The sequence below is a fragment of the Rutidosis leptorrhynchoides genome, chromosome 1 (assembly GCF_046630445.1).
Source record: "Rutidosis leptorrhynchoides isolate AG116_Rl617_1_P2 chromosome 1, CSIRO_AGI_Rlap_v1, whole genome shotgun sequence".
Taxonomy (NCBI): Eukaryota; Viridiplantae; Streptophyta; class Magnoliopsida; order Asterales; family Asteraceae; genus Rutidosis; species Rutidosis leptorrhynchoides.
This window is the reverse complement of record NC_092333.1, coordinates 154,459,244-154,485,560: the sequence shown is the minus strand read 5'-3', so window position 1 is coordinate 154,485,560 and position 26,317 is coordinate 154,459,244. Positions and strand designations below refer to the sequence as shown.

At 35.2% G+C, this 26,317-nt stretch overlaps 2 protein-coding genes across 2 annotated transcripts; both read right to left on the bottom strand.

Moving 5' to 3' along the window:
• Positions 1 to 12,941: 12,941 nt before the first annotated feature.
• LOC139866343 (adenylyl-sulfate kinase 3) lies at positions 12,942 to 16,038 on the bottom strand. Its single transcript, XM_071854563.1, has 7 exons — positions 15,666 to 16,038; positions 14,933 to 15,090; positions 14,410 to 14,559; positions 13,588 to 13,706; positions 13,412 to 13,496; positions 13,284 to 13,330; positions 12,942 to 13,185 (listed from the first exon to the last, which is right to left on the bottom strand). Exons 2-7 carry the CDS (start codon positions 15,054 to 15,056, stop codon positions 13,087 to 13,089), a joined length of 624 nt encoding a protein of 207 aa, XP_071710664.1. The 5' UTR covers positions 15,057 to 15,090; positions 15,666 to 16,038; the 3' UTR covers positions 12,942 to 13,086.
• Positions 16,039 to 16,661: 623 nt separating this feature from the next.
• LOC139890358 (uncharacterized) lies at positions 16,662 to 17,600 on the bottom strand. Its single transcript, XM_071873249.1, has 2 exons — positions 17,298 to 17,600; positions 16,662 to 17,198 (listed from the first exon to the last, which is right to left on the bottom strand). Exons 1-2 carry the CDS (start codon positions 17,598 to 17,600, stop codon positions 16,662 to 16,664), a joined length of 840 nt encoding a protein of 279 aa, XP_071729350.1.
• Positions 17,601 to 26,317: the final 8,717 nt, after the last annotated feature.

Here is a 26,317-nt window from a genome sequence, read left to right as displayed (position 1 = left end):
AACCAAAACCGAAGAAGAAGAAACGAGCGAGTCGGAATAAGATAGTTGTATTCGTGTGGTGTAATATATGTAATATAGTGTGCTTATGCTTTATGATATATGTAAAAATTGCTTGTATTAATAAGTATTTTTTTTATGAATCTAACTCTTGTCTATTTTACAGTATAAAAACACAAAATGGATAGACAACCCAATATTTTAAGAGACCTACCCGGAGACATAATTGATGAAATCTTGTCTAGAGTCGGTCAGAATTCTTCGGCACAACTATTTAAGGCGAGATCAGTTTGTAAGACATTCGAAGAACGTTCCAAGAATGCCTTGGTTTATAAAAGGCTTTCGTTCGAAAGATGGGGGATATCACATTGGTAAATCCATAAGTTACGATGTGTTTACTTTGACGCATATATTGCGGGGAACCCAAATGCTATTTTACGCAATGGGTTAAGAAATTATTTTGACTCAATATATCCGAATATTGGACTTCGTGATTTAGAAAAAGCGGCTAACATGCAACATAAAGAAGCATGTTATGCTTACGGATTAGTAATGTTCGCTTCTCACCAAAGTGAGAACAAGAACATCGGGCTACAACTATTAAACAAAACATTCCCACAAGTGACGGAGTCGGTAATTGGGGTAAGAAATGAGATTTTTAGATTGTTACGGGACTGTTGGACATTACGTAACCCTCGTCCCTTTGACGACGTTACAACACGCTGTCTTATCAACGGCCATAACGGTTATGTTCCACAAGACCAAGGATGGGAAGTAGTCCTAGTAAAACCAGAATGCATGACTTGTTTCTGGACGTATGAATTACGTGTCTTTATTGCCTTTGCTGAACGACTTGTGTACTAGCTAGAATTATCTTCACAACCATCTTGTATCAAATTTATTGTGTGCTATATTTCATGCTATATGTAAAATAAGCGGTATTGTAAGTTTGTAAAATATTGTGTAAAAGTTTGAACGCGAAATATTATTATAATCAGTTTTTCATATAGAATTGTAGTAGTTGAATTGTATATTAGCTACTAAGTATGAACTTAACGGGTAGGTACTACCCGAATTTAAACTTCTAAAACGCTAATATGAAGAAAAAGCTTTTATAAATGAGTTCATATTATGCTACGAAATACTATTAACTACTCTTAATATTCTGTATGATTAACTTGTTCCATTTGACTATTTTGAAGGAAATGGCACCGACTACTCGACACACCGTGAATATGAATGAAGAGGAATTCCGTACTTTTCTAGCTTCAAACATAGCTGCAGTACAGACTGCGCTACATACCAACAATAACCTTGGATCTAGCAGTACAGGAAATCGTGTAGGATGCACCTACAAAGAATTCACTGCCTGCAAACCTTTGGAATTTGATGGAACCGAAGGACCGATCGGATTGAAACGGTGGACCGAGAAGGTGGAATCGGTGTTTGGCATAAGTAAGTGTACTGAAGAGGACAAAGTGAAGTACGCTGCGCATACCTTCACAGGTTCTGCGTTAACATGGTGGAATACCTATCTAGAACATGTGGGACAAGACGATGCGTACGCACTACCGTGGTCAGCATTCAAGCACTTGATGAACGAGAAGTACCGTCCCAGAACCGAGGTCAATAAGCTCAAGACAGAACTTAGAGGGTTACGAACCCAAGGATTTGATATTACCACGTACGTAAGACGATTCACAGAATTGTGCCTATTGTGTCCGGGAGCGTTCGAAGATGAGGAAGAGAAGATCGACGCGTTTGTGAAAGGATTACCGGAAAGAATCCAAGAAGATATAAGTTCACACGAGCCCGCCTCCATACAACAGGCATGTAGAATGGCTCACAAACTAGTGAACCAGATTGAAGAAAGAATTAAAGAACAGACTGCTGAAGAGGCCAATGTGAAGCAAGTCAAAAGAAAGTGGTAGGAAAACGGTGATAAGAATCACCAATACAACAACAACAGCAATTACAACAATAATCGCAACAATTATCCCAACAATCGCAACATCAATCACAACTACAACAAACGGCCCAACAACAACAACAACAACAACAACAACAACAACAACAACAACAACAACAACAACAACAACAACAGCAACTACAACAATCATCTCAACAACAATAATAACCGCAACAACAACAACAATCAGAAGCAGCTATGCCAAAGGTGTGAAAAGTATCACTCGGGGTTCTGCAACAACAACGCGGCGAAGTGTGAGGTCTACGGACCAGGGGTTAATAGAACGAAAGGAACAAATGGTGTCGGAACGAGTAATGGCGGAGCAAATAGCGTCAGAGCAAGTTATGCCAATGTAGTTTGTTATAAATGTGGAAAACCGGGCCACATTATTAGAAATTGCCCGAACCAGGAGAACACGAATGGACAAGGCCGCGGAAGAGTTTTCAATATTAATGCGGCAGAGGCACAGGAAGACCCGGAGCTTGTTACGGGTACGTTTCTTATTGACAATAAATCTGCTTACGTTTTATTTGATTCGGGTGCGGATAGAAGCTATATGAGTAGAGATTTTTGTGCTAAATTAAGTTGTCCATTGACGCCTTTGGATAGTAAATTTTTACTCGAATTAGCAAATGGTAAATTAATTTCAGCAGATAATATATGTCGGAATCGAGAAATTAAACTGGTTAGCGAAACATTTAAGATTGATTTGATACCAGTAGAGTTAGGGAGTTTTGATGTGATAATCGGTATGGACTGGTTGAAAGAAGTGAAAGCAGAGATCGTTTGATACAAAAATGCAATTCGCATTATACGAGAAAAAGGAAAACCCTTAATGGTGTACGGAGAAAAGGGCAACACGAAGCTACATCTTATTAGTAATTTGAAGGCACAAAAACTAATAAGAAAAGGTTACTATGCTGTTCTAGCACACGTCGAGAAAGTACAAACTGAAGAAAAGAGCATCAATAATGTTCCCGTTGCAAAAGAATTTCCCGATGTATTTCCGAAAGAATTACCGGGATTACCCCCACATCGATCCGTTGAATTTCAAATAGATCTTGTACCAGGAGCTGCACCAATAGCTCGTGCTCCTTACAGACTCGCACCCAGCGAGATGAAAGAACTGCAAAGCCAATTACAAGAACTTTTAGAGCGTGGTTTCATTCGACCAAGCACATCACCGTGGGGAGCTCCTGTTTTGTTTGTCAAGAAGAAAGATGGTACATTCAGGTTGTGTATCGACTACCGAGAGTTGAACAAACTTACCATCAAGAACCGCTACCCACTACCGAGAATCGATGACTTATTTGATCAACTACAAGGCTCGTCTGTTTATTCAAAGATTGACTTACGTTTCGGGTATCATCAAATGCAGGTGAAAGAAGATGATATTCCAAAGACTGCTTTCAGAACACGTTACGGTCATTACGAGTTTATGGTCATGCTATTTGGATTAACTAATGCACCAGCTGTGTTCATGGACCTTATGAACCGAGTGTGTGGACCATACCTTGACAAGTTTGTCATTGTTTTCATTGATGACATACTTATTTACTCAAAGAATGACCAAGAACACGGTGAACATTTGAGAAAGGTGTTATAAGTATTGAGGAAGGAAGAATTGTACGCTAAGTTTTCAAAGTGTGCATTTTGGTTGGAAGAAGTTCAATTCCTCGGTCACATAGTGAACAAAGAAGGTATTAAGGTGGATCCGGCAAAGATAGAAGCTGTTGAAAAGTGGGAAACCCCGAAAACTCTGAAACACATAAGCCAGTTTTTAGGACTAGCTGGTTACTACAGAAGGTTCATCCAAGACTTTTCCAGAATAGCAAAACCCTTGACTGCATTAACGCATAAAGGGAAGAAATTTGAATGGAATGATGAACAAGAGAAATCGTTTCAGTTATTGAAGAAAAAGCTAACTACGGCACCTATATTGTCATTGCCTGAAGGGAATGATGATTTTGTGATTTATTGTGATGCATCAAAGCAAGGTCTCGGTTGTGTATTAATGCAACGAACGAAGGTGATTGCTTATGCGTCTAGACAATTGAAGATTCACGAACAAAATTATACGACGCATGATTTGGAATTAGGCGCGGTTGTTTTTGCATTAAATACTTTGAGGCACTACTTATATGGGGTCAAAAGTATTATATATACCGACCACAAAAGTCTTCAACACATATTTAATCAGAAACAACTGAATATGAGGCAGCATAGGTGGATTGAATTGTTGAATGATTACCACTTTGAGATTCGTTACCACCCGGGGAAGGCAAATGTGGTAGCCGATGCCTTGAGCAGGAAGGACAGAGAACCCATTCGAGTAAAATCTATGAATATAATGATTCATAATAACCTTACTACTCAAATAAAGGAGGCGCAACAATGAGTTTTAAAAGAGGGAAATTTAAAGGATGAAATACCTAAAGGATCGGAGAAGCATCTTAATATTTGGGAAGACGGAACCCGGTATAGGGCTGAAAGGATTTAGGTACCAAAATTTGGAGATATGAGAGAAATGGTACTTAGAGAAGCTCATAAAACCAGATACTCAATACATCCTGGAACGGGGAAGATGTACAAGGATCTCAAGAAACATTTTTGGTGGCCGGGTATGAAAGCCGATATTGCTAAATACGTAGGAGAATGTTTGACGTGTTCTAAGGTCAAAGATGAGCATCAGAAACCATCAGGTCTACTTCAACAACCCGAAATCTCGGAATGGAAATGGGGAAACATTACCATGGATTTCATCACTAAATTGCCAAGGACTGCAAGTGGTTTTGATACTATTTGGGTAATAGTTGATCGTCTCACCAAATCAGCACACTTCCTATCAATAAGAGAAGATGACAAGATGGAGAAGTTAGCACGATTGTATTTGAAGGAAGTCGTCTCCAGACATGGAATACCAATCTCTATTATCTCTGATAGGGATGGCAGATTTATTTCAAGATTCTGGCAGACATTACAGCAAGCATTAGGAACTCGTCTAGACATGAGTACTGCCTATCATCCACAAACTGATGGGCAGAGCGAAAGGACGATACAAACTCTTGAAGACATGCTACGAGCATGTGTTATTGATTTCAGAAACAGTTGGGATCGACATCTACCGTTAGCAGAATTTTCCTACAACAACAGCTACCATTCAAGCATTGAGATGGCTCCATTTGAAGCACTTTATAGTAGAAGGTGCAGGTCTCCAATTTGTTGGAGTGAAGTGGGGGATAGACAGATTACGGGTTCAGAGATAATACAAGAAACTACTGAGAAGATCATCCAAATTCAACAACGGTTGAAAACCGCCTAAAGTTGACAAAAGAGCTACGCCGACATTAAAAGAAAAGATATAGAATTTGAAATTGGAGAGATGGTCATGCTTAAGGTTGCACCTTGGAAAGGTGTTGTTCGATTTGGTAAACGAGGGAAATTAAATCCAAGGTATATTGGACCATTCAAGATTATTGATCGTGTCGGACCAGTAGCTTACCTACTTGAGTTACCTGAACAACTCGCGGCTGTGCATAACACTTTCCACGTCTCGAATTTGAAGAAATGTTTTGCTAAAGCAGATCTCACTATTCTGTTAGATGAAATCCAAATCAACGAAAAACTTCAATTCATCGAAGAACCCGTCGAAATAATGGATCGTGAGGTTAAAAGACTTAAGCAAAACAACATACCAATTGTTAAGGTTTGATGGAATGCTCGTAGAGGACCTGAGTTCACCTGGGAGCGTGAAGATCAGATGAAGAAGAAATACCCGCATCTATTTCCAGAAGATTCATCAACACCTTCAACAGCTTAAAATTTCGGGACGAAATTTATTTAACGGGTAGGTACTGTAGTGACCCGAACTTTTCCATGTTTATATATATTAATTGAGATTGATATTTACATGATTAAATATTTCCAACATGTTAAGCAATCAAACTTGTTAAGACTTGATTAATTGAAATAGGTTTCATATAGACAATTGACCACCCAAGTTGACCGGTGATTCACGAACGTTAAAACTTGTAAAAACTATATGATGACATATATATGGATATATATATATATATATATATATATATATATATATATATATATATATATATATATATATATATATATATATATATATATATATATATAGTTAACATGATATTATGATAAGTAAACATATCATTAAGTATATTAACAATGAACTACATATGTAAAAAACAAGACTACTAACTTAATGATTTTTAAACGAGACAGACATATATGTAACGATTATCGTTGTAAAGACATTTAATGTATATATATCATATTAAGAGATATTCATACATGATAATATCATGATAATATAATAATTTAAAATCTCATTTGATATTATAAACATTGGGTTAACAACATTTAACAAGATCGTTAACCTAAAGGTTTCAAAACAACACTTACATGTAACGACTAACGATGACTTAACGACTCAGTTAAAATGTATATGCATGTAGTGTTTTAATATGTATTTATACACTTTTTAAAGACTTCCATACACTTATCAAAATATTTCTACTTAACAAAAATGCTTACAATTACATCCTCGTTCAGTTTCATCAACAATTCTACTCGTATGCACCCGTATTCGTACTCGTACAATACACAGCTTTTAGATGTATGTACTATTGGTATATACACTCCAATGATCAGCTCTTAGCAGCCCATGTGAGTCACCTAACACATGTGGGAACCATCATTTGGCAACTAGCATGAAATATCTCATAAAATTACAAAAATATGAGTAATCATTCATGACTTATTTACATGAAAACAAAATTACATATTCTTTATATCTAATCCATACCCCAACGACCAAAAACACCTACAAACACTTTCATTCTTCAATTTTCTTCATCTAATTGATCTCTCTCAAGTTCTATCTTCAAGTTCTAAGTGTTCTTCATAAATTCTACAAGTTCTAGTTACATAAAATCAAGAATACTTTCAAGTTTGCTAGCTCACTTCCAATCTTGTAAGGTGATCATCCAACCTCAAGAAATCTTTGTTTCTTACAGTAGGTTATCATTCTAATACAAGGTAATAATCATATTCAAACTTTGGTTCAATTTCTATAACTATAACAATCTTATTTCAAGTGATGATCTTACTTGAACTTGTTTTCGTGTCATGATTCTGCTTCAAGAACTTCGAGCCATCCAAGGATCCGTTGAAGCTAGATCCATTTTTCTCTTTTCTAGTAGGTTTATCCAAGGAACTTAAGGTAGTAATGATGTTCATAACATCATTCGATTCATACATATAAAGCTATCTTATTCGAAGGTTTAAACTTGTAATCACTAGAACATAGTTTAGTTAATTCTAAACTTGTTCGCAAACAAAAGTTAATCCTTCTAACTTGACTTTTAAAATCAACTAAACACATGTTCTATATCTATATGATATGCTAACTTAATGATTTAAAACCTGGAAACACGAAAAACACTGTAAAACCTAATTTACGCCGTCGTAGTAACACCGCGGGCTGTTTTGGGTTAGTTAATTAAAAACTATGATAAACTTTGATTTAAAAGTTGTTCTTCTGGGAAAATGATTTTTCTTATGAACATGAAACTATATCCAAAAATCATGGTTAAACTCAAAGTGTAAGTATGTTTTCTAAAATGGTCATCTAGACGTCGTTCTTTCGACTGAAATGACTACCTTTAAAAAAATGACTTGTAACTTATATTTCCGACTATAAACCTATACTTTTTCTGTTTAGATTCATAAAATAGAGTTCAATATGAAACCATAGCAATTTGATTCACTCAAAACGGATTTAAAATGAAGAAGTTATGGGTAAAACAAGATTGGATAATTTTTCTCATTTTAGCTACGTGAAAATTGGTAACAAATCTATTCCAACCATAACTTAATCAACTTGTATTGTATATTATGTAATCTTGAGATACCATAGACACGTATACAACCTATCATGTCGACACATCTATATATATTTCGGAACAACCATAGACACTCTATATGTGAATGTTGGAGTTAGCTATACAGGGTTGAGGTTGATTCCAAAATATATATAGTTTGAGTTGTGATCAATACTGAGATATGTATACACTGGGTCGTGGATTGATTCAAGATAATATATATCGATTTATTTCTGTACATCTAACTGTGGACAACTAGTTGTAGGTTACTAACGAGGACAGCTGACTTAATAAACTTAAAACATCAAAATGTATTAAAAGTGTTGTAAATATATTTTGAACATACTTTGATATATATGAACATATTTGTTATAGGTTCGTGAATCGACCAGTGGCCAAGTCTTACTTCTCGACGAAGTAAAAATCTGTGAAAGTGAGTTATAGTCCCACTTTTAAAATCTAATATTTTTGGGATGAGAATACATGCAGGTTTTTTTAAATGATTTACAAAATAGATAAAAGTACGTGAAACTACATTCTATGGTTGAATTATCGAAATCGAATATGCCCCTTTTTATTAAGTCTGGTAATCTAAGAATTAGGGAACAGACACCCTAATTGACGCGAATCCTAAAGATAGATCTATTGGGCCTAACAAACCCCATCCAAAGTACCGGATGCTTTAGTACTTCGAAATTTATATCATATCCGAAGGGTGTCCCGGAATGATGGGGATATTCTTATATATGCATCTTGTTAATGTCGATTATCAGGTGTTCACCATATGAATAATTTTTATCTCTATGTATGGGATGTATATTGAAATATGAAATCTTGTGGTCTATTATTATGATTTGATAATATATAGGTTAAACCTATAGCTCAACAACATTTTTGTTGACGTTTTAAGCATGTTTATTCTCAGATGATTATTAAGAGCTTCCGCTGTCGCATACTTAAATAAGGACGAGATTTGGAGTCCATGCTTGTATGATATTGTGTAAAAACTGCATTCAAGAAACTTATTTTGTTGTAACATATTTGTATTGTAAACCATTATGTAATGGTCGTGTGTAAACAGGATATTTTAGATTATCATTATTTGATAATCTACGTAAAGCTTTTTAAACCTTTATTGATGAAATAAAGGTTATGGTTTGTTTTAAAATGAATGCAGTTTTTGAAAAATGTCTCATATAGAGGTCAAAACCTCGCAACAAAATCAATTAATATGGAACATTTTTAATCAATAAGAACGGGACATTTCAATTAGGGTCTCAAAAGGAACCAATATCAAAAATCGATTTAGAGTGCTTCAAAGCCATCTGCGAACTGATATGGCTTCTGTTTTTTTTTCCGGTTTTAATTACTTTCAAACACCTCCACTTGATTTATGATTCGGATTGGTATTCTGAAAACAACATTTAATTTGTGTTATAATTAGCTTTTGAGTTCTAGTCGATTTAAATTAATATGAGGAAGAAGAACAGTTGATTAAACGGGTTATAATATTTCGGTCTGGGTTTTAAAATGGATAATGGGCAGCAGCTCAATGGTAGGGTGATGGTGCGGGTGAGCGAGAGGTCTCGAGTTCGAGCCTAGCGGGTAGCAACTATTTTTTTTAAAGGCCTTATGAGGTAGTCATTTATTATTATTATTATTATTATTATTATTATTATTATTATTATTATTATTATTATTATTATTATTATTATTATTATTATTAATTTTGTTGTTAATATTATTGTTGTTATTAGTTATTGTTATTATTACTAGTATATTAGTTGTTAGCATTATTATTTTTACCAATAAAAGTAGTAATTACCCTTTTAGTACTAGTATCATAATTATAATCACAAGTAGGATTAATATTATTATTATACTACTACGAAAATAATAAGGATGACAATAAAATGATATGAACTCGTTGTGCTTTTGATTTAAATATAATTATATACACTAAGAGATTAATAAATATGGTTGTGGTTAAAAGAATAAAAATAATAAATATATAGAAATGTTTATGGGCATAAGTAAGGTTATAAAAATATTATGATTATGATCACAACCTCGATCATGAGCTTAATGGTGATAATAAGAAACGTAATTATAATTATAAGTATAAATGTAATTATGATTTAGGTATGGTTATTATAAACATTATATTATTATTATTATTATTATTATTATTATTATTATTATTATTATTATTATTATTATTATTATTATTATTATTATTATTATCACTAATATCATCAGTAGTAAAATTATTATAATTATTATTATTATCAGTATTAGTATAATTAGCAATACCATTATATACCTATATCTAAAAGGTAAAGTGGAAATGAATAGTGCTATTTATTTTCCACTTTTCGCAAACTTAACCCCTTAACTTTCATTAAAATACAAATCGAACCCCCCACTTTATACGTATATTTTTTTCCAAATTTCACAAGCTTAACCCCCTAACTTTTATTAAAATACAAATCGAACCCCACTTTACTAACTTTTTTTTTTTACTAACATTCAATTTTCACAAACTTAACCCCCTAACTTTTATTAAAATACAAATCGAACCTCCACTTTATACGTAAAGTTTTTTCAAATTTCACAAACTTAACCCACTAACTTTTATTAAAATACAAATCGAACCCCCACTTTACTAACTTTTTTTTTTTAAATAAAACCCGAACGCTAAAAGAAGCAACTTTCACAAAAGGTACAACCCTTCAATGTTATGTCGAAAAAAATTCTTTTTTACAAAATAGATCAAGACTTTTTTTTAACTCGCATTCAAAACGGAGCCCCCGGCGCGAAGCGAGGGCTCCACAACTAGTTATTACTAAAAGTAACATTATTTTCAAACCTGTCGTTTTTGTTAAAACTAATGGAATCATTAAAAGAAACATCTTTACTATCGTTATTATTATTAAACTTATTATCATTATTATCATTCTTATAAAATTATTATTTTGTTATCACTAAAACTATCAATATTATCATAAAAAGATATTTTTCTATATAAAAATACACTACGTTAAACTTTTATTACTAAAAAGATATTAGCTAAGCTATATAAATTAATATATAAATATATATTAAACCTTAATATATAGTTTTTATTATTAATGATAAGTAATAGTTATATAAAACATATAAACTAAATATATTAAAGTTATCTAAATAACATATAGTATAACAAGTATATTATTAATAACAAAAATATATATATATAATTGATCGATTACGATTACGTGTATTAATATATCCACAAATGATATAGGTTCGTGAATCCAAGGCCAACCCTGTTTTGTTCAGTGTCGTCATATGTATTTTTACTACAAAATACATTAGGTGAGTTTCATTTGCCTTTTACCCTTTATATTTTTGGGCTGAGAATGCATGCGCAATTTTTATAAATGTTTTACGAAATAGACACAAGTAATTGAAACTACATTTATATGGGTGAATGATCGAAGCCGAATATGCCCCTTTTGCTTGGTAACATAAGAATTAGTAAACCGATCTACTAATTGACGCGAATCCTAAAGATAGATCTATTGGGCCTAACAAACCCCATCCAAAGTACCGGATGCTTTAGTACTTCGATATTGTTTTTATCATGTCCGAAGGATTTCCCGGAATGATAGGGGATATTCTTATATGCATCTTGTTAATGTCGGTTACCAGGTGTTCAATCCATATGAATGATTTTTGTCTCTATGCATGGGACGTATTTTTATGAGAAATGGAAATATAAAATCTTGTGGTCTATTAAAATGATGAAAATGATTATTTATGTTAAACTAATGAACTCACCAACCTTTTGGTTGACACTTTAAAGCATGTTTATTCTCAGGTACGAAAGAAATCTTCCGCTGTGCATTTGCTCATTTTAGAAATATTACTTGGAGTCATTCATGGCATATTTCAAAAGACGTTGCATTCGAGTCATCGAGTTCATCAAGATTATTATTAAGTCAAATATAGTTGGATATATTATGAAATGGTATACATGCCGTCAACTTTCGTTGTAAAGAAAGATTGTCTTTTAAAATCGAATGCAATGTTTGTAAAATGTATCATATAGAGGTCATGAACCTCGCGATGAAATCAACTATTGTGAATCGTTTATAATCGATATGGACTTCGTCCAGATGGATTAGGACGGGTTATGAAATTATAGGGTTTAGAAATTTAGGGTTTAGGGTTTAGATTTAGGATTTAGATTGAGTTTTTAACACGAACGGTTTAGAGTTTAGGGTTTGGGGTTTAGGGTTTGGTGTTTTGGGTTTATGGAATAAACCCAAAACACCAAATCCTAAACCCTAAACCCTAAACTCTAAATCGGGCTAAATTTTATTTCACAAAACATGAAAAAATAAAATAAAAAATAACGTTCATATTCTTCACGAACAATATTATCTTGAATGTTATTTTTGTCGATCGTTTTCCCGCCTAAATAATAACATTCATCACGAAGTGTCTCTTCTAAATGTTCATATTTTCGTGTGATCTTGATGCCGGAAAAAAAAATTCCAAAAAAAAACGAAATGTTTTTTTTTTTTTTGCTTCCGCGCTTCCCCCCGGTTGGTTACTTCCCCATTGATCCTGCCCCTATATATATATATATATATATATATATATATATATATATATATATATATATATATATATATATATATAGGAGAGGATCCAGTGAGAACTTTTTTAGTGCGAGAACTCTAGGAACTCTAAAATACACTGAAATTCGAACCGACACCGAGAAGCGGAACCGGTTCCGAAAAAACCGGACAAAAAAATCAAGTTTTTTTTTTGTCCGGATCCGGTTTGTGCACCTCTAGATTCGAGTTGAATTGTAGATAAGAAGCTTATGTAAATTATCGATAAAACCGAGTTCAAGTGACAAAATTTCGTAGCGAAATGGCAATTGAGTGTTCACATAGAATTGTTACATGCTTAGATAACCCATCTAGCCCGCCCATTTCGCCATCTCAACCTATTGAGCCTGATTTTTAGATATGGTAGATCCTAAAGACAAACATAGAATATGCATTCGGCTAATTTTGTACTGAACTCAATACTTGTACTCTACTTTCTACATGAAGTTCAGAGAATGAAATTCCATTCATTCATCTTAAAAAAAAAAAAAAAAAAAAGTTAGAGAGAGAAATCACAAGTTTTAAATGTTGATCACTGCTTTCAAGCATGAAGAAACCCATTTTGATCCAAGTAAGAAACTACTTGCAAAGCCATATCACATGGTGTCGGACAAATTCCATTCTTCTGTTCAATCTTGATCTGTAATAAAAACAAGCTGAGTCTGACTTATAGGTGATGTACGCACATACATAATATATATACGAGAAAACAGGGCTTGAAAATGATATATAATGTACCTCACAGTTCAGAGGCTCTTCATAAGGATCATCAAGTCCAGTAAAGCCTGCAGTGCCTTAAATGTTATATACTCTTTGTTAACAAAGAGTAACTGATTATTAGGGTTTATAAGAGGTAACGAATGGACCTTTGATCTTTCCAGCTCGTGCAAGCTTGTAAAGGCCTTTAGGATCTCTTCCTTCACAGACTTCAAGAGGCATGTTCATAAACACCTGCAAGTATATATCAATAAATTATGTTTCTTTTTTTTCGGACAAACGCAAACACGTTCAGAGAAAACGCGGACGCAAAAAGGAGCATTGCCTCAATAAAATTTGCATCTGTCAACATTGCACGGCATGCATCACGATCCTTTCTATAAGGAGATATCAGGCTGGCTATACAGATTAAGCCAGCATCTGCAAACAGCTTTGCCACTTCTCCTAATATGATTATAAACAACTTTTAGTCAGATTAACAACAGTCTTAATACAGAAAGAGCTTAATAAATATGAATCTAAAACTTAATTAATAGTAACCATGATAGAAAAGGAAGAAGTGAAAGCAGTCTTTATAATGCAGATCAGATAATAGTAACTGATTGTTTAGAATTTTCATACGGGCAACTAACAGTTTTTTAAGGTTTAATGGGGTGGTTACATACTTTGGAAGTGATTATGTGATAGTAAACAATTAAAAATCAGATAATCAGCAGCAAAAAAGCAAGCTTTAAAGATTTTAGTTGTGCTTTGCTGATTGAGGTCATAATGATTAGACGCTTTAGTGTTTGTCAAGCTCTGATTATTTAAAAAAATTACTCACAAGGATATTACTCATAAGGATGATATTAGAAGACATTGTTGTTAAAGCAATAAAAAAAAATATTTAGGATACTTTAAACTTTAAAGCCTCTCAGATTAGGTTGGATGAAAGGGTAAATCTGTAAACTTTATTAATTAGTATGAAAGTGATTATCCAAACTTAATTATCTTACCCCCAACTAACCAAAATCACTATTGGTTTATTCAAACTTTTAAAACTGGTTACTGAAGTCACACTAATCATTAGTTACAGAACACAAATCCAAACGAGTGGACAGTCTTGAAATTGGAATGAAACTGAATCATTTTGGAGGAAGATACATACCAACACGACGAATGTTTTCAGTTCTATCCTCGGGTGAAAACCCAAGATTTTTATTTAATCCGTGCCTAACATTGTCACCATCAAGAACGTAGGAGAGTTTTCCCCTGGAGTGTAGTTCTCTATTTAGTGAGCATGCAAGGGTACTTTTGCCTGCAAATACCATTAAAAATCTGTCAATAGATCATTTGTGACATCAAGAATGCACAACATGGGCATTACAGTAGCGATTTCAACCCATTTACATATAAGTAGGCTAGTTTTAGTTAATAAGCTGAATGATGTAACTAAGAACACTTGTCAAATGGTTGGCTTATATTATTGATGTTATACTTTTTGTAGCAACGTATAGCATAATTCATAAATTACTTTGTGCGTCAACCCAACCTGGCCCGTTTTGACAAGCGTTAATAAGTTACCTAATTTAAACCCTTACCCAACTGCTCGTTTTGAACAGAGGCAAACACAGCAAGTAGTACATCTGACTCACCCTGTAAAACAAAAAATTGAATGATTAAGTGCAAACCTGACCCACTGAGACCTGTGATCCATACAACGCACCCCTGTTGGTTAATCATTTTTTGCCGTTCAGCCTTACCAACTGCACAATCGTGCCAGAAAAGGTTTGCTGGGTTACCCATTGTAGACATCACATATCACTTTACAATTCTCCCTCTTTGAAACCTAAAATGCATTTGATAATAAATAATTAAATAATTCCTTTTATTACATTCTTAATTTGTGATCAACATCTAATTGCTACTGTACTATCAAAATTACGTTCATTGCTTTAATTATTATATGTATCCATCGACTTTTTCATGAGGTTAGCAGTATTTTAGCCAACTTGGCGACCAAAGGAAATTAGATACATACAATAGTAGATACATACAATATTCACTTTTCAAAATAAGATCATTTATTAGCATTTAGGATATAGGTTTAGGTGAAATTTAATATATCTGCAGATCCTTAAACTAAGAGCAAAAATGGTACCTCAACCATCTATATGAATGCTTTTAACAGAATACAAACATTTATGACACTAATAAGCAGTTTGATCAAGTTGCAATGTAATTACCTCACACATCAATTTTCAATCAGCTATTTACCTTCATTAACTCGATATACTATTAACAAAAATCTAGGGTTTAACAACAAAATAACCGTATAATGTTACAAAAGTCACTAGTTGAAAGCCAAATTGCTTATGCAAATTAGGAGAGAGAAACATAATTGAAAGGAATCAATAACAGTACCTGCGGAATGAATGACGTGATTATGAAGAACCGCAGAGTTTGAATGTGAAGTGGTGGTTGATTAAGTAGGTTTTTAATGCAATCGGTGAATGAATTTGGACGTTATTGCAGGTATTATTAATATTAATTTATGATTGAATTGAATTGAATTGAATTGGTTGCGAGTGCGGTGTTGCTTGGAATCCAAATGAGTGTGAATTCTGTTTTTGTTTACTACAATAGAGTACTAGGGAAATTTTGATACCTTCACTATTTTATGTTTATTGGTTTTTGCAGCTCATGCTCATGATTAAGCGTCCCGTTTCGTAATTTCCGCCCATGTACACATAGATTCATTTTTAAGTCATTAAACAGATTTTAACGGACGTTAATTGTATTGATAAACGGGTTAAGTTTTCTTATGTTGCGGGAAGATCAATATCAATAGATAGGGTTTTTGTAGCGCATGACTCCGTATAGTACTCATTAAAGTACGTGATATTTGTTGATAATTCAGTATTGAATGCTGAATCATTCAGCATTTGGCACGTTTTTTCTTTCCTCTGAATAACAATTGTTGATGAATAATTTAATATTCAGTGTTAAACAATTCGAAGCTGAAATTCATACTCGAGGTGATCACGGATACCCTACTATAATGTTTGAAGCCTTTGACTCGTATTATAATTGAATTTGGCATGGTTATTTTAGCGAGCTCAAACAACGACATAAATGTTTTAAACACTAGTGGCTTGTTCAACTAAATCCAGGACTAAACGCTCCCAACAGTTACACTTTTCTTCCATATTTTTTTAATTATTTTTTAATTTTTTCTAAACAATATTTATTTAAATAAAACTAAACTTTTATTAAAAATTAAAAACATTACACTAATTAAAATTAAAAATTATATTGAAATTTGAAGAATAAATTACATTAAAATTTAAAAAACTACTCTTCGCCTTGTTCTTGAACGTGGACTTCTTCTTCGTCATCGAAAATGTGTGAAGCTCCTGTCTATGCTTGATTGTTTGGATTAATTTTCGGATCATGTCGAATTCGATAATTATGTGAAAGATTATACACGTGTTTTATAAGCATATTTCGTAGTAGTCGATGAATGCCCACATCTCTCAATTTCGCGTCCAACCGCATATGCGCCTCGACTCTTTCTTGGAATGTTCCTCTCGCACGTCGAATCGGACGATAATTCTCCTCGAACCCACAAAATGCACGACCGTTGTCCTCGGTTATCATATTATTTAATATGATACATGTTAACATAATCCTTCTAATTTTGCGGATGTAATACGGTCTTGCTGGATGTTGAACAATGGTCCATCGACCTTGTAGTACTCCAAATTCTCGTTCAATATCTTTTCTTGCAGATGCTTGGTACTTTGAGAATTTTGCTTCTTTCGGGTCAATCGGATTTTTGAACGACTTCATTAATGTTGCCCATTCCGGATAAGGTTCATCCGCCAAATTATAACCCTTAGTAAACGTACACCCGTTAACTGTAAACATACATGGTGGAGCTTCACCGGCTAATAACTCGGTAAACAAATCAGATTGATTAAGTACGTTGATATCATTATTTGAACCCGCAGGTCCAAAATAAGTGTGTCAAAACCATCCATCGTACGAGGCTACCGCTTCAAGCATAATTGACGGGTAATCATGATCACCTTGTGTATAATGACCCTTCCACCATTGTGGACAATTTCTCCATCTCCAATGCATACAATCGAGAATTCTTAAAATCCCTGAAAAACCATGTATTTGAGCATGTTTAACGGTCAAACGTTGCAAATCTTGTGCAGTTGGTTTCTCAAATATTCGGTTAGCGTACAGATGAAAAACGCATTTGCAATAATTGTTTAAACAATCTGAAACAACCCAATCAGTATTCAACCGGATAATTTTTTTTTTTAATATAAACCAATAACGCGCCATTCAATAAATCGGAAGATGTAAACCATTACATAATCCCATTTAAACTTACAACGTTTTTAATGTTTACAAAAGGCACGAAGGCCATTAATCAATTGTAATACAAGTTCGACCCATAGATGATAGTTTTAAACCAAACGACACTCGAGCATGGTTTGGGGCTAAACTACCCAAAACACTAGATCAACTTTCAAAAGCTTCATCTAAAGCATCCCTGATAGTGCTCCAAATGAACATATATTTAGTAGCAATATCCTCCCAATATGTAAATTATTTAGTTGTAATTGTCCTATTGTAAGTTGTAATCGTTATTATTAAATAAGTGTGAAGATAAAAGGCGAAAACGACGATTTGAAGACGCAAATGACCAAAAAGCTCAAATGTACAAGATACAAATCCAAGTGGTTCAATTTATTGATGAGAAACGTCTAAAAATGACAAAAGTACAAGTTGCGGAACGCAAAGTACAAGATATTAAATTATACGAAAGGACGTTCAAAAATCCGGAACCGGGACCTGAGCCAACTATCAACGCCCGACGCAACGGACCAAAAATTATGAGTCTACTATGCACAAGAATATAATATAATATATATATAATTATATAAAATTATATATATTATATTATATAATTAAATATAACGTCGACAAGCTAGGAAACAAAGCAATTGGGCATGGCCAGACTGGCCATGCGATCGCATGAGATTAACACTGAGAACCCATGCGATCGCATGGGCCTCAGGATCAGACCACATCTATAAAAGGCAACGAGTTTTGGCCATAAAAAAAATATATATATACATAATAATAATAATACTCTGTAATATATAATAAATATATATATATATATATATATATATATATATATATATATATATATATATATATATATAGTATAGGTTAGTTTTATATTAGATTAGTTTGGGTTATGTAAAGGTTATTTTACGGGTTTTTGAAGTTGAAATTCTGTCCGTGTAATACTACGCGATAAATACTCAATGTAAGTTATGTTCTCCTTTTTAAATTAATGTCTCGTAACTAAGTTATTATTATGCTTATTTGAGCCGAAGTAATTATGATGTTGGGCTAAATATTAAAGATGGGGTTATTGGGCTTTGTACCATAATTGGGGTTTGGACAAAAGAACGACACTTGTGGAAATTAGACTATGGGTTATTAATGGGATTTATATTAACTAAATGATACCTCATTAAATTAATATAGAGATTTACAATTTGACGTAGATATAAATAACCACATACGCTCGATCGGACACGATGGGCGGGATATCTATAAATACTAATAATTGTTCATTTGACCGGACACGGGGATGGATTAATAGTCAATGGACTCATTAAAACAGGGGTAGATTACATTCAAGGGTAATTGGTGTAATTGTTAATAAAGTATTAAAATCTTGGATTACACACAGTCGATAACCTGGTGTATTCATTAAACAAAGTATTAAGACCTTGTTACAGTTCGAATCCCCAGTTAGTTGAAATATTTGACTTCGGGCATAAGGTTAAATTTGCCGAGCATTTTATAATTATGATCGATGAACTATTGTGGACAAAAACCAGATAGGTTTCAAATACATCCAGGACAAAGGACAATTAACCCATGGGCATAAAATTAAAATCAACACGTCAACCATCATGGTTACGGAAGTTTAAATAAGCATAATATATTTTATTTCATATTTCATTGTACTTTTATTTACTCGCTATTTTATTTAACGTCATTTATTTAAACGGTAAACCCCCTTTTATATATTATCAATATAATATATTTTGTACAAATATAATTGTTTAAAAATATAGTGTGCAATAAGCCCGCTCCCTGTGGAACGAACCGGACTTACTAAAAACTATACTACTCTACGATTAGGTACACTGCCTATAGTGTTGTAGCAAGGTTTAGGTATATCCCATTCTATAAATAAATAAATATCTTGTGTAAAATTGTATCGTATTTAATAGTATTTCCTGGTAAAATTTAATAGTATTTTATATACACCTCGCGAAACATCAAGTTTTTGGCGCCGCTGCCGGGGAACTCGGCGAAACGCTATATTTTTAATATATATTTGTATACATATATTTATATATCATTTTTAGAAAAACAATAAAAAAAAAAAAAAACCTGGAACCCAGACCCATGCGATCGCATGAGCCGGGTGTTGTAAAGCCATGCGATCGCATGGCCTGATCTGACACGCTAGAAACCCTATTTCAGCATTTATTACGGGGTATTATTTATTATTATTATTATTTAGGGTTATTTATAATAATATTTAGTTTTAGTTTTAATTTAATTTGTAATTTAAGTTTTAATTAGTTTTATAATTATAAAAAAATTAATACTTTTATAAAATATATAATATAAAAATAATATTTTTATAAAATTTATATTTTTATCATTTTAATTACAATTTGTATTTTTATAGTTTATTCGTAATATTTGTATTTTTATCGTTCGTAATTAGTTTTAAGACTAGTATTTTGCCGTAGCTTATTTTATATTTCTAGATTTTTAGGTTTTGCCGTAAAATCAATTAAGTGCCTTTTCTTTAGATTAAGATTTAGGTGCTTTAGAATTTTGCGACGCTGTTTATAAATTTTAGTACCTTTTAAGTTTCGACGTTTTTCTTCCTTATTTTTATTTTTCGACGTTTTTCGACGCGCTTCTTTTTCTTTCTTATTTCTCGACGATCTAGTTTTTAGGACATAGAATTTTCTATTTCTTCTCTAAAATTTCAAAAACGAAAAAATTATTTTAAGCGGTTAAATTGATAGACATCCAAATTTTCTGGTTCGTAGTAATAGTTGGATTTGTTAGTGGCTGAGTTGTGAGCTTCCGATTTAAAGGGTTCTGGCTCCCTGCTGCATCTATTGGCTATTCGAAACGTGGGCAAAATCAGAAAAGTCTATTAATTTGATAACTTATATAATTTTTATTTTTATAACTAATAGGATAATTAAGTAAATGCACCACATTGAAGCTAAAATTTGGAAAAAAAAAAGCGCATTATGGAAAATCTCGAGAATATTTTGGAAACTCTTTATGACATCCGAAATCAATTTAATCAACACTCTCAAACGGGTGTTGATGACAATTCGTTCGGTCAATCTTGGATCACGAATGACGAAACAATAACTGGTTGTGAAATCTGTGGAGATTATCATTCAACATGGGAATGTTATTATTATGTTCCTATGGAAAATTACGCACCCATGGAACCTGAATGGAATGATTATGAGGAATACAATTCAAATTGGGATTATTCCCAAGAATATTTCCAAACTCAACATGTAACAACCCAAACCATACCGCGTATAAAACCCCGTTAAATTTCATGACAAAATTTTTTTTTGCTGTTGGCTGAGTTGCGCGGCGCGCTAACAGGTTGCGCGGCGCGCAGAACCTGTCTGGCAGCCCGCTGTCCGGTTTTCCTTGAAATGTGAAAATGTTTGACCCGTTCCCGACGTTTTTAGCCAAAACGCTTTTAACCATGAATTCATACATATAAAACTAACACGTTTAATTAATAAAATTAAGTTTACGAAGCGGGTCCCACAACGACCCATTTTACCACCTTAAGTACCGAAATACAATATTTGACCAAAAGACTTTTAATACAGCAAAGCCGAGCATGGCGATTGGGGATACGCTACCCAATCCTAAATGATCCAAAAGCAAGTCACTAAAGCAACTATAAACGTCTTCTAGTCCTCGCGCTTACCCGAGCCACCATATCCGCATGCGATCTATAAAAAGAGTCAACAACGAGAGGGTAAGCTAATGCTTAGTGAATGATAACATACTACATACATATATATGTATAAAATGAATACGCCACACAAACAAATACCGCATACCGGGGCATCCAAGTATAAAGCATCTACACTAAGCATACCGTACGATCTAAGCAACGAGCTAAAGATACAACACAAATAAGAGTCCACCAACGACAAAGTGAACATCGCCAAATAGCTACACCCGGAGGGTTAGCTACAACACAACAACACATTAATATATAAACAATAATAATAATACACAAGGTTAACCCCTTAACCTCAAACACACGAACATTGGCCGAACAACCCGAGCCTTGTGAATTCGCACAACCCGAAATTCACTTCTCAACCATAAGATGACCGAACAACCCGAGTCATCATGAATCCGCACTACCCGAGATTCATTACCTCCAATAAGGTGACCGAACAACCCGAGTCACCATGAATCCGCACTATCCGAGATTCATTTCTCATTACTAAAGCCCACGGTCACGGGATTATAAAATTCACTACATCGGGGTCATCCACAACACAACCATATCAACCCTTCGCCATTAGGGTTATAACAACCAAATCACAACCAAGTGTGATAACGTGCACACAAACGTGTACTTCGCCAAAGGTGGTCAACCAAGACGCACAAACGTGCCAATTGGACTCATACACAAGTCCTTCAAATCCACCTATATGTGAAGTGAGCTCTATAACCGAGAATCACTTCACCCGACCCGCACCCATCCTACACATACATATGCATATAGGATATTATCACTCACCTTGAAGTCTTGAAGAAAGCTTCCAAGTAAACCGCAACTCGCCAATGGAAAATACCTATTCCATTATCACAAATACCACAACACAATTAGATTGGATTCACAAATTAACCCAATTCGTCACTTAGTGCCATTTCGACCCAAATGCACTTCCAAGCACAAACCGTACCCAAACCAACCAATAATCACTAACACAAGTGAGAATGGTCATAATATGCCAATTAAACCCGAACTCAAGTGTTAAACACGTGTCATACCCATTTTGACACTTAAACCCTAATTTTGACCCATAAAGGCCAAAATCTCATCCTTTACAAGTTTTGACACCAAAACACATTTAACTCGGTTCTATACTTCAACTTAATCCATTTTAAGTTTATAAACCTCATTAAATCGCCAATCGGGTCATAGTCACCACCAAACCCTAATTTGACCCAAAGTCAAAGTTAGTCAACCAAACAACCTCCAATGGGTTCCAATACTTCCATAATCGCTAACTAAAGTGATTAAACTAAATTTCAAGTTCTAAACATGGCCAATTTGTTCACCAACCCAAAATCCACCAACAATTAACAATAAACCCGATTACTAGCATCACTAAACCCATTTCATCACCTAAAAGGGTATTACAACAAATTAACTCAAAACCCTAACTTGAACACCAAATTAAATAAATGAAATTCGGAGTTTGAGCTTACCAATACTATCACCGCGTAGCCGAGAACGAAAGGAACAACTTTAAAACCCGAGACTTTGATCGATTCGAGCTTCTTCTTCCCCAAAACCTCAAATCTCTCTCTAGACCTCTCTCTCTCTCTAAGAATGGATGAGGATGATGAATGGATGTGAAATGATCCAAAGTTGGATCTAAACCAACTGATAATGCCCACAAATCCGGCCCCATGTGAAATTACCCAAATACCCTTCATTTAAAATAAATAAAACAAGATAGGTTCTGTCAGCGCGTTTGCGCGGCGCGCGGCCTCTTTGCGCGGCGCGCAGATTGACAGATTCAGCTCTTTTCCAATTTTAATATATATAAATATTCAACGAAGCCCGATCTCATATGCCTTTAATAAACAAGTATACAAAATAAATATTCGGGTCTTACAACTCTCCCCCACTTAAACTCGATCACGTCCTCGTGATCCTCATCATTTAACCAAACAGACCTCACCCTACGGTCCTCGACATAAGTCTCAATCCGACTTCCTAAGCAATTCTTTCCAACGAATCGCCTTCCACAACTAAATCATCACCCGCGACTTCTCAAGTCCACAATCCGAGCACTAAAACCATGCTCCTACCCTAACATCGGGAAAACTCAACTAATCTCGTACCGGGATGTCAATCCCTTAGCATACTAATACCGAGTACAACTCTAAAAGCAACCAAGTCTCAACCTAAGGTCAACAACCCGAAACGATGAAACCGAACCAAACGAATCCTTACGGATATCACCTAATCATTAAACATCCCTTGTAGTGCGCAATACGACCAATACGCAACTACCGTAACAATACAATCCAACGGTTAGAAACCGATAGCGCCCAAAACGGCTATGGGAACGCAAATCCCAAGGGGTACGAAATCATCTATCGTCACACCCGTAACAAACATGTGAGCGAAATACGGCTATCGCACCACTAATCATACCACATAGTCCTCACGACCCCACCATCGACGCATAAAACGACCGATAGTTCCCACAACATGGTCCTCACGACCCCACCATTGGTGTATCAAACAACCAATAGATTACAACTCAACATGGCCGAAACAACCCGAGCCAAAACACATATGGAGGATGGTCGAAACAACCCGAACCTTAGTGAATTCGCACAACCCGAAATCCACCAACCCAATCCATATATCTCACAACGAAATGACCGCACAACCCGAGTCATCGTGAATACGCGCAAACCGATATTCACTACCTCCGCCACATAGTATAACCGAGGATGGCCGTACAACCCGAGCCTTAGTGAATCCGAACCACCCGACATTCACTACCTCAAACTATGAGCCCAACCAACAGGGACAATCGTACTACCCGAAATATTGTGAATACGAACAACCCGATATTCACGTCCCACAACACAACTCTCTTGATGAAGTCAGCGGACCCCGAAGGTCATGCTCCACCAATCTCAATACCGGATGAAGTCAGCGGACCCGAAGATCATGCTTCACCGATCTCAACACCACGCTCATGACGAAGTTAGCGGACCCTAAAGATCATGCTCCATCAATCACGTACTCCCATGATGAAGTCAGCGGACCCTAAAGATCATGCTCCATCACGTAACCATACTATAATGAAGTCAGCGGACCCGAAAGTCATGCTTCATTAATCCACAATACTACGATGAAGTCAGCGGACCCCGAAGGTCATGCTTCATCAACCACATACCATAATCGAGCAAGAACCACCTATATCAAACATAGGTACCGAACAAGAATTCTCCAAAAGAGAACCCGACACACACCTTCCTTAACCGAAGGATTTCACCTTGCTCACCAAACACGTCCATTATCTCTCAACGAGATTTACCACATTACCACCTCGGTGGTAATTCCAATCTAAACCATAAGTACAATTTATCCGAAATCGTACTCTACCACAAATCGACCAAAACTAGGTCTCGACAAAGTGTCCGGATCTACCAAAAGCATCATCCGAAATATCACACTAAAACTTCCTCGTGCGGGAGTGCGACTCCCCCACTTGGAACCACGTTCCTATCTCACAACTCGTACAACCGTACAATGCTACCAAAGGTAGACTTTACCGACGATTGGGTACACACGACCCATCACTACACCTTGCTCCAACCTTGAGCATACAAAGGATTTCAATCAATCCTTAAACACTTCGAACGAAAAGTGTAGCACGATTACACAAACCATACCCTCGCAATTATCCAATTGCTTTAGTTTGTCAAGTTTCACTTAGTCACTCATGTACCTAAGGGTTTCTCCCAGGACCCTAAGTACAATGTAACCACAACACAATCGGAGTCGACACCACGCTAGTAGGTATAAAAGAGGCACCTAATGTCGCGTCATAAAGACTCCATTACCAACACACATCGAGATTTTAAACACTCGATCTCAAAGGTTCCAATCACCCGACGAACCCCATGGTTCATCACTTCAACACAGAAGCGAACACGCGCTTAACAATCGAACACCAAATCCATTTCCGTGGCTTGGTAGTAACATTTCCCAAATACTAAGGAATGCTTGGTTACACCAAGTCTTACGCCCTTCGTCCAACAACCAAACATGCAAATTACTATGCAATTAACAAGTCCGAACATATATGCCACGTAAATAAATATTCAAAGACATATTTATTAAAACGAAACATACCTCAACGTCTCCTTGCGGCATTCGCCGCCGCCAACTCGGGACAATCCGGCTTGCGATGTCCCTCTTTATGACAATAGTAGCACATTCCGTCATCACTTCTCGGCATTGTGCATTCCCACAACTTGTGACCCCTAACGCCACAATTGAAACACCTAGGCGCACGAGAATCCACCGCGCCCTTTACCACATTACTCGTACTCGCACTCGGACCCTTAGTCCTCTTACTCGGAGCACCATAAGAAATAACCCTTCTCTCACTTGAAGGTTCGGCCTTTTTCAATCGCGTATAAGACTCGAAACCTCTAGCCACCGCAAATAACTCCGCAAACGACTTCGCATAACCCCGGCTAATTTTGCTTTTCAAGTCATCGCTCAAAGTTCGATAGAAATCCTCCATCAACAAACGATCGTTCCCCAAATATTCCGGGCAAAAACGAGCCTTCGACATAAAAGTCGTCTTTAAAGTATTCAAGTCCATAGAACCCTGTTGCAAATTTCGCAACTCACAACGCAATTCCGATAAATCGGCTGAAGTTCGGAACTCCTCGAAGAATTCCTCCTTAAATTCGTCCCATGATAATGCCATAAACGTCTCACCACCGACAAGATCAATCTTGCCATCCAACCAATCCTTCGCCCTACCTCGCAACAAACTAGTAGCGAGTCTCGTCTTTTTCTCGGGTGGGCATTCCATAGTACGAAAACACCCTTCGACATCCGAAACCCAAGTCGTACTCACCAAAGGATCCGGTTTCCCATCATACATAGGGGG